The sequence below is a fragment of the Hevea brasiliensis genome, chromosome 3, assembly GCF_030052815.1.
Source record: "Hevea brasiliensis isolate MT/VB/25A 57/8 chromosome 3, ASM3005281v1, whole genome shotgun sequence".
In the NCBI taxonomy this organism is placed as follows: domain Eukaryota; kingdom Viridiplantae; phylum Streptophyta; class Magnoliopsida; order Malpighiales; family Euphorbiaceae; genus Hevea; species Hevea brasiliensis.
The window spans coordinates 111181066-111191795 of record NC_079495.1 but is presented as its reverse complement, the minus strand read 5'-3'; the positions used below and the strand labels follow the sequence as shown (position 1 = coordinate 111191795).

General features: G+C 32.4%; 1 protein-coding gene across 1 annotated transcript; it reads right to left on the bottom strand.

Annotated features, from left to right (window-relative positions):
* Positions 1-5121: 5121 nt before the first annotated feature.
* LOC110670323 (protein LEAD-SENSITIVE 1) lies at positions 5122-6194 on the bottom strand. The gene is made up of 2 exons (XM_021832368.2): positions 6038-6194; positions 5122-5813 (listed from the first exon to the last, which is right to left on the bottom strand). Exons 1-2 carry the CDS (start codon positions 6105-6107, stop codon positions 5341-5343), a joined length of 543 nt encoding a protein of 180 aa, XP_021688060.2. The 5' UTR covers positions 6108-6194; the 3' UTR covers positions 5122-5340.
* Positions 6195-10730: the final 4536 nt, after the last annotated feature.

Genomic DNA, 10730 nt, shown 5'->3' with positions numbered 1-10730 from the left:
GTTTCATTTTCAAATTTCAAGATTTTATGGGATCTGGAAGTCCTATTTAATTGAATGAAATTTAATTTCTGTTTAAAAAAAAATCCATAAAAGTATAAAGAACTTGTGCATAGCTCAACGGTATCGATGGGCGGGTACAAAAATGAACATAGAAGTAGCCAATCCAACCTCCTAAACTCAGTGATTGCTATTTTGTGAATTTTTGTAAGATGGGTGTGTGTGTGTGTGTCTATGTGTATATATATATATATATATATATATATATATATATATATATGCTCTCAGCCCATTTAAATAAATGTTGGCGCTAAGATATTTATTGCCATGTGACCCGAAAATGACGTAAATTCTAAAGAAATATGGATTTCCAAGCTACCGGGTATCGCCAGAAAATGGTTCACCAGCAGACTTCACCAGCCTTGAACGAAGGATTTGCGAAGTACTTTGAAAATAGCATGCGGGGAGAGAACTTCAACGACAATGCAAGCGCTTAAGCACCTAAATAACCCAAATGTCATCCCTGCTTAATCCTCTCAAACCCAGATGAAAAAGGGGGGAGAAGGCAACACAACCAAAGAACATCTAAGGACTCGGATCATGCCGGACGAATCAAGAAAGGGCTAGGTAAAGGTGACTAGAACAACGCCTACCTCCATCACGACCAATTGACGAAGCTCCGAGCAGCTTCATATAGCATAGCAGGTGAGCCGACTACGCATGCAGAGCGTTCCACAAACCCAACTAACGAAAACTAAATTCCCACATCCAGAGGAGGGGTACTTCGACGCCAAATGGAGACTGAAGAAATTTAGGAGAAATGAAAGAAAAGCTATATAAAAAACTAAAGAAAACGCTATTAAAGGAGAGGGTAGGGAGAAGGTTGGTGGACGGACCTCCCCAAAAACAAACTGTGAAAGGCCTGTAGAGAGAAGATGGAGCGTTTTCCTAAACTATACTATAGTCTATCTGATAGGCATTAACATATGGCTTTGAATCTTGTTCTTTGATACTTGTCTATCAATTGCATCCGCATCTTTGATATGTGTACTGGAATTGGGACTGAACATTAGACATGAGACATAAAATGGTCTTCCAAATGCAAGAGAAGACCATGGATACCGTAGATTGGTGCCATTAATCTTTGCTTGGTCTGTTCTCTCTCTCTCTCTCTCTCTCTCCATTTACTGGACCATTTCTTGAAAGGCATTCAAATAATGATGAATCCATGCCTTTTCTACTCATCACCAACTCATAATTCTTTGGCTGATCAATTTTCAATTCTGTTCTATATGATGAATCATTGTCACATTCTATCATTATGTCGATACGCTTTAGTTTAATGATACTGAAATCAAATCATCTAAAATCATATTCACATTCACCGTTGGTCCAGTGTTAAAGTGATGGCCTCTTGTTCTCTTCTTCTCCAATGCTTGGCTATTCTGCAGTCGGCAGTTTTGGGATGATGTTAATTGGTTTCTCTCCTCATGTGTCCTAGATGTATTAATCACCTCGTTAACTCTAATGACAATGTGGATTTCCTCTAGGATTTCATAATACTACAAGTGGAATTAGGCTCCTTTTAGGTTAACATTGATAGGTTAAAATTGTTTTTTTAGCAAAAAAATTATTTTAAATACTGTTAAAAAACAGTTTTACAAAATATTTAATTATTTTGGAGTTTTATTAAAATATATTGAATTTAATTTTAAATTAATTTTTAACGTCTTCTCACTGATATATTTTGAGAAGATTTTTTTAATAACATTAATAATAATGTCAAATAGGTCATTAAAATATTTTCATTCAATTAGACTTGGCAACTATCCAACTCAACTCAACTCAACTAAGATTTTATCCCAAAAATTTGGGGTCGGCTATATGGATTCGCTTTTTCCACTCTGAACGATTTTGGGTTAAATCCTCAGAAATGTGTAATGCTTCTAAGTCATGCTGTACTACTCTCCTCCAAGTCAATTTAGGTCTACCCCTTTTTTTCTTTCTATCCTCTAGCCTAATGTGCTCTACTTGTCTGACTGGAGCCTCCGTATGTCTACGCTTCACATGACCAAACCACCTCAATCTCCCTTCTCTCAACTTATCTTCAATTGGCACCACTCCTACCTTTTCTCTAATACTTTCATTACGGATTTTATCTAGTCTAGTATGGCCACTCATCCACCTTAACAGTCTCATCTCTGCAACTCTTATCTTAGATGCATACGACTCTTTCAAAGGCCCAACACTCACTACCATATAGCATAGCCTCGTATGGTCAGACGGTAAAATTTTCCTTTTAATTTATTGGGAATCTTACGATCACATAAAACTCCCGTGGCACGTCTCCACTTCAACCATCCGCTTTAATCCTATGACTAACATCCTCCTCACATCCCCATCTACTTGAAGGATCGAGCCTAGATATTTAAAGTGATTACTTTGGGACAGTGCCACTCCATTCAAACTAACTCCTTCCCTATCACCGTTTGGCCTTCACCGAACTTGCAATGCATGTATTTCTTCGTTCTACTTAACTTAAAATCCTTTGACTCTAGAGTACTTCTCCATAGTTCTAGCTTCCTATTGACTCCTTCTCGTGTCTCATCTATCGAACAATATCATCCGCAAACATCATGCACCAAGGAATACTCTCTTGTATATGTTTCAGTTCATCTAAAACTAATGTAAAAAGGTAAGGGCTTATGGTCGATCCTTGGTGTAATCCAATTGAGATCGGAAAATCTCTTGTGTCCCCTCGCACAATAGTAGTTGCTCCTTCATACATATCTTTCAATACTTGTATATACCTAATAGATACCCTCTTTTGTTCTAACGCATTCCATAAGACCTCTCTTGGAACACTATCATAAGCCTTCTCCAAATCAATAAAAACCATGTGTAGATCTTTCTTCCCATCTCTATATTTCTCCATCAAGCTTCTAATGAGAAAGATCGCTTCCATAGTTGAACGACCAGGCATGAAACCAAATTGATTGAGAGAGATAGAAGTATCATGACGTAGTCGATGCTCCACAACTCTCCCACAACTTCATAGTATGGCTCATGAGTTTAATTCCCCTATAGTTTGAGCAACTCTGTATTTCTCCCTTATTTTTAAAAATAGGTACTAAAATACTCTTCCTCCATTCATCAGGCATTTTCTTTGAGTTTAGAATCTTATTAAATAATTTAGTTAACCATGCCACTCCCATATCTCCCAAATACTTCCACACTTCAATTGGTATTTCATCGGGTCCACAGGCTTTACCTACTTTCATTCTCTTAAGTGCTTCCTTTACTTCTAAAGATCTAATCCTTCTAGTATAATTTACATTCTTTTCTATTGTTCTATAATCTATATTCACGCTATTTCCATTTTGACTATTATTAAAGAGATCATTAAAATAATTTCTCCATCTTTCTTTAATGTCCTCATCTTTCACCAACACTTTTCCTTCTTTATCCTTAATGCACCTAACTTGATTGAGATCTTGACATTTCCTTTCTCTACTCCTTGCTAATCTATAAATATCTTTCTTCCCTTCTTTAGTTCCAAGTTTCTCATATAACTTTTCAAAGGCTGTGCTCTTGCTTGGCTAATCGCCTTTTGCCTCTTTCTTTGCTATCTTGTCTGTTCATATGCCTAATTATTATCACATTTAGGTAATTTCTTATACCATTCCCTTTTTCTCTTCACTGCCTTTTGTACTTCCTCATTCCACCACCATCTCTTTTGAGGGTGGTCCATGTCCTTTAGACTCCCCAAGTACTTTTCTAGCTACTTCTCTAATCTTTGATGCCATCTGTATCCACATATCATTGGCCTCCATATCTAGCTTCCATACTTGGACTCAAGAAGCTCATTTTGAACTTCACTTGCTTTACTCCTTTGAACTCCCACCACTTTGTTCGAGCTACACTATTTCTTCCGACCTTACTTGAATTGTTCCTAAACTTGACATCCAAGACCACCAACCTATGTTGACTTGTTAAAGCCTCTCTGGAATGACTTTGCAATCCTTGCATAGAGCTCTATTTGTCTTCCTGGTTAAGAGGAAGTCGATTTGGCTTCTATGTTGCCCACTTTTGAAAGTCACTAAATGTGACTCTCTTTTTATAAAGTAGGTATTTGCTAGTATTAGGTCGTATGCCATAGAAAAATCCAGGATACTTTTTCCCTCCTCATTGCCAAAACCAAAACCTCCATGAACATTCTCATAACCTTGTCTATCACTTCCTACATGTCCATTCAAATCTCCACCAATGAAAACATTCTCTTCATTCGGTATGCTTTGCATTAAATCATCCATATCTTCCCAAAACCTTTGTTTACTCTCACTGTCTAGTCCTATTTGTGGGGCATAAGCACTAACTATATTTATTGTTTCTCCGTCTAGTACTAGCTTTACTAGTATAATTCTATCTCCTACTCTTTTCACACTACTCTGCGTCTTTCAATGTCCTGTCTATGATTATGCCCACTCCGTTCTTGTTTCTCTCCTTTCCGGTAAACCACAGTTTGTACCCTGAATTACCCACTTCCTTACTTTTCTCTCCTACCCATTTAGTCTCCTAAATGCAAGCAATATTCACCCTTCTCCTTTCCAAGGTATCCACAAGCTCCATTAATTTTCCTGTAAGTGATCCAACATTCCAAGTACCAACCCTGATCCTCCTCCTATCCTGCTCCTTCCTAATTGGTCTCCTTCTATGATATCTTCTATTATTTTCTATGTCTATCTTTTGTTCTGTTCCACTATTTGTTCTATTATCTGTCTTATGGACTAACTTCTTTACCCACACCCGTCCACGATGTGGGAACCCTTGCTCACTTAACACCACACCCGGGCGCCGGCATGGCGCGTCGCTTTCGGTGAACGCCCTACACCCTTGCATATTTATCACTACACCCGGGCTCCGATGTAGCGCGTCGTTAGTAGAGGCGCCCAACGCGTTTATATCATTTGAATCCATATCATAGGGTGTGACGAAATTTTTACGCTGGTTGTCACCTACCGCAACCCTCCTCCTTTATCCGGGCTTGGGACCGGCTAAGCGCAAACTACTTAGACGGAGTTACTTGGCAACTATCCAATTTAAAATAAAATTAAATTAGTCTAATTGAAATTAAAATCAAATCTAAATCAATTAAATTAAAAAAAAAATTTGATTACATTTTAATAATTTTATTATTTTTTAATATTAATATAAAATATCAGAACGCGATAAGCTTTGATTTTTTTCAACAGCCTTTAATCGTTTATTTTGAGAAATTTTAATTTGAGACCTTTTCGTTTCTGTTTTTTAAAGGTCGTGGATTATTCTTTTTTTTTTTTTTAATTATTTATTGTTTTTCTGTTTTGCAGACAACATCAAAGCCGCCCCCAGAATACTTCCAAAGGCTCCAATTATGGCTGCAAAAGTTGAAACTGTTTCGACTTGCTTGCTACGAGGCTTTCCTGTCTTACAGAAGGTGGCAAAGTGCTCGCAGTTTTTTCGAGCAAGGTCATAGTCGTCGAATCCATGTTCCAGTAGGAAGTAGGCCTTCTCCACAACTTCTTTAGCTGGTTTCGAATTTCCATCATACTGCTTCACCTGCAATTCGCCCCCTGACAGGAAACAATCAAGGCAGGTTTTCACCACTCCAGGATTCGTATTCCTCCCATACTCACATACTGCGCATGGGTAAACCTGGTTTGTGGGGAGACTTCTACTAGTGCTAGCAGTGGAGCTTGAGCCTACAAAAAATACATTTTCTGTGGAGACGAAGTGAATCACGTACTTGACTCCATCGACCTCGCCCACATAAATTCCTGCCATAGTTAATAATCATTCAAGCATCAAATTGTCTACGGTAAGATTAAATATGTATTTAGTTACATAAAATCATATGCCAAAGTCAATGAGTCTTATCTTAATGATACTGGAATAGTCTTTAGCACAACGAGATATCGATTTAGAATTACAATAATCAAATGAAGAAAAAAAATCATAGGCTGAAGTCCAGTAAGTTTTAATTTAGTGAAAGTAGACTAACCATGGTGATAGTATGTAGACCTCCAAACATAGATATGATCACCCACTTGGAGTTCATCAGGATTAACCATTTCCCTCAAACTATCAACTCCTTCAATATATGGCTGAATGGTGATTGATTGTTATTTTTCATTTGGTAATTGCAATTACAAGTGTATTTATATAGTCATCCTACATGCTAATCAATTAACATGTTAGAATCCGATTCTAATGACTTTGGTTAGGAATTTTTACTTTTCAATTTGACAACGAAGCTAGCATTTAATTGTTCTGATGCTCAAAAAAGAATTGCAGTGCAGAATTTATTCCTTAACTACCAAAGAACAAGAATTGGATGAACGTAGCTTTTTCAGTTTTGGTTTCTTCATGGAGAGCTTTATCAAAAATCTGAAATTTTGAAGTTATGCAAAATTTCTTCAGGTTCAGGTTACATCCCAGCAGCAACACATCAAATGTTGCTGTAAAATTATTCAGAAGGAAATCAAGCTTGATGTGCACAGCTCCGGTTGAATGAAATTTCATTTCTGTTTAAAAAAATTCCATAAAAATATAAAGAAATTGCGCACAGCTCAACCACTATTGATGTGCAGGTACAAAAATGAACACACAAGTCACCAATCTAACTTCCTAAACTATAAATAAATGATTGTTATTTTCTGGATTTTTCTTAGGTTGGTGGTTACCCAACTTTAAAATAAATGTTAGTGCCTAGGTATTTATTAGCATATGGCTTTGAATCTTGATACTTGTCTTTCAATTGCATCCACATCTTTGATATGGTGTGCTGGAATTGGGACTGAACATCAGACATGAGGCAGAAAATGGTCTTCCAAATGCAAGAGAAGACTAGTTTATAATTTTGATAATTAAATTATTAATATATAGGAAATAAAATAAAGATTTTTGAGTTTTGATTTCCAATTTTTTGTTTTTATGTTTTTATTATTTAGATTTAATGTTAAAAATATGAAATTTTATAATTTTTTGGTTGGTCGAATCGAAACCGACCGTTTGCACACCCCTAGAGAAGACCACGGATACTATAGAGTGGAACCATTAATCTTTGCTTGGACCATTCTCTCTCTCTCTCTCTCTCTCCATTTACTGGACCATTTGTTGAAAGGCATTCAAATAATGATGTATCCATGCCTTTTCAATTCGTTTCGATTGTGTTGGTAGGCTTTAGCTTAATGATATTGAAATCAAATCCTCTTGTAATACTCATTGTTGGTCCAGAATAATTTTAAGTGAGCATTCATTTAATACATTTAAAATAATTATATTTTATATAATTTTCATAAAAAAAATCATTATTCTTTCTTAATTTGAAAGCATTCACGTCATTTTTTTGTCACCTAATTCTTTAAATATTAGATTTAATATTTACCCATTTTATCACGATATTTTAAATTTAAAAAAAAAATTTCAAATAATATTTTTATTCGTTAAAATATTTTAATCATTTCTTATATTTCTTTTTTTTTTTCAATTATTCCATTGATTTATTAATATTTTCATATTTTAAAACCTCAATATATTTATGGAAATTGTTATTGAAGTCTTTGAACGTGCCAATTTGTTTCAATGGTTTCTTTTTTTGCTTATTACGCGAGATTATATATATATATTTTTTATATGATACCATTCATTTTTATGATTTTTGTGATAATCAGAATAAAATACTAATAAAAACTGAAAAATTCTTATTTAGATCTGGTTCATCATGAATTTAAGATATAAAATGTATATTGAAACTCATATATTAAATATATAAATCTCACATATTTATAATTTAGATCTATAATAAATCAAGTATAAACAAGAAAAATTTTAAAAGAATTAATTTATTCATAAATAAATAAATGTGTCTATCATAAAAAAAAAAAGACTATGAAAACATGAGATACATATCCAAGATTAGGGATTTTTTTAATAATTAGTTTAATTAAATTTTAAACTCAAAATATCATAAAATTAAAGCTCATTACCATTTGGCAACTGTAAACTTAATGATGAAAATTTTTTTTACAGTGTATCTAATATAAATTTGATCTTATATGAGAATTAACTTAATAACCGCTAGATTAGTGGGTTTAATAATCGTTAAATTAGATTTTTGTATTGAAATATATACAAAACTAATTAATATGTATATAAATAGTATATGAATCTACATGTAAAAATTTAATCTAATAATTAATATATTTATCTTTATATGAATTTAAACTCTATATCGACACACTCTTTTTTTATATATATTTTGCTTAATTTAAGCGTACATGCATTAATTAACCAAATAATTCATGCATTAAATAAGCAATACGTGAGGGAGAGCACTCTGCCTTTGCTGTATTAGACATTTTTGGGCTCTCTCAAGTTTGAATTTTAAATGTAATTGTTTTTATTAAAGTCTTTTAGACAAAAAATTTTAAAATTGAAATAATATAAATAAAATTCAAATTTTAAACTATGATTATCTCTATTTATTGTTAACTAAAATTTTCAGTATAAAATAACATAAATTCATAATTATTCATGGTTATAATTTATTCCTGTCTTGCAGAAGGTGGCAAAGTGCTCACAGTTATTTGTAAGAGGGACAAAGTCGTCGAATCCCTTTTTCAGCAGGTGATAGGCCGTCCTCACAACTTCATCAGTTGGTTTTGTATTTAGAAAATACCACTTCACGTGCAATTTGCCCCCTGACAAGAAACAATCAAGGCAGGTTTTCATCACTCAAGGATTCGCTTTCCTTCCATGCCCACATACTGCACATGGTAAACCTGATTTTGTGGAGAAACTGCAGACATATGTAGAACGTGAAGGTGAGTATTCCATGTTCTTCCAGGTTCTATAAATATAAATACCAAATTCTAGCAAAAAAAAAAAAAAATCTCAGCAATCAAAACAAGTCAAATTAAATAACAACTCATATTTAATAGTCTTTTATCTTTATTTTTTAAGTTTTTGCATGTAATTTTAATTCTTATATTTTCTTTTCAATCAATTAATCAAAACATTTAATTCCAGTTCACTTATTTTTAGTGATAGAGCCAAAATTTTAGCTTAGATGATCTAATTAAAATGTATAATTTGTTAATAAATTACGTATATAGGTATTGATCGAAGAGATTGATTAATTAACGATGATAATCGTTTCATAATTATAAAATAAAAATATTTAATAACTATAATAATAAAAATAAATGCTCTATTTTTTTTTTTACAAAAGTTGATTTGTTAAAAATTAAATGGAATTACAATTAGTTTAAAAATATAATGAATGATTAATATTGTAAATTGCTAAAGCTAAAATATATTGATGGCCTAATATTAAAAAATTTGTCCAATTTATCTCAAATGTATTTCTTTAAAAAAATTATGAAAAGCAAATTTAGTTAGAATTATGGATTAAATAAAATAAAAAATATAAAAAATAAATTCAGTTAAAATTATAGATTAAATAAAATAAATAATATGATTTAACTTCTAATATTATAAAAGAAAAAAAAAATTTCTAACTTGAGTATAGAGACATTTTAGGAAGAAAAAAAATGCAAAATAGTAATGAGATTATAAGAAAAAAGCTATTAATATTTTAAATTGATGAAAAATATGAGAGAATTATGTTCGACTTTTCTTTAATGATATTATCTTATAATTTAAATTTTAAAGAATAGAAATTAATGATTGTAGATTTATTAGATGAAAAAATGATAAAATAAAATTGATGAAGAATATAGGGTAAATAAACAATAACGATTTAAATTTTTTAGTACGATAATTAATATTTCATTGTATCATTATTTTAATAAAGAATTTAATGTTTTTTTATATAAAATTATTATTAAATTTACTTAAAACTTTTAAAATCCTCAAGATCCTATACTCATCAAAATTTAATATAAGAATAAAAAAAATTAAAAATTTACCATGAAATCATTGAAAATTTTCAAAAAGTTTGGGGGCCCAATGCCCTCCTTAGCCCTCACATAATTCTGTTTATGCTTACTTTCGATTACTTGTGAGATTGACGAAACTGCATATAGTAGAGTCAGTTTTCATAATCATCAAGTTTAGAAGTCAGAGTGTAAATTATAAGATATATTCAATATCTAGTATATCTACATAAACCGTAAGCTGTGAGACAAATGAGATCGTTTTAAATAATAATTGACTTGGTAGAATCCTATCCTAATGACTTTGCTTAGGAACTTTTACCTTTCACTTTGACAACCAAGCAAGCATTTAATTGTTCTGATGCTCAAAAAAAGAATTGCAGTACAAAATTTATTCCTTGACTATCAAAGAACAAGAATTGGATGAACCTAGCTTTCTCAGTTTTGGATTCTTCATGGAGAGCTTTATCAAAAATCTGAAACTTTGAACTTATGCAAAATTTCTTCAGGTTCAGGACACACAGCCTGTAGTTGAGGTTACATCCCAGCAGCAAGACATCAATTGTTGCTGTAAAATTATTCAGAAGGAAATCAAGCTTGATGTGCACAGCTCCGGTTGAATGAAATTTCATTTCTGTTTAAAAAATTCCATAAAAATATAAAGAAATTATGCACAGCTCAACCACCATTGATGCGCAGGTACAAAAATGAACACACAAGTCACCAATCTAACTTCCTAAACTATAAATAAATGATTGTTATTTTCTGGATTTTTCTTAGGTAGATGGTTACCCA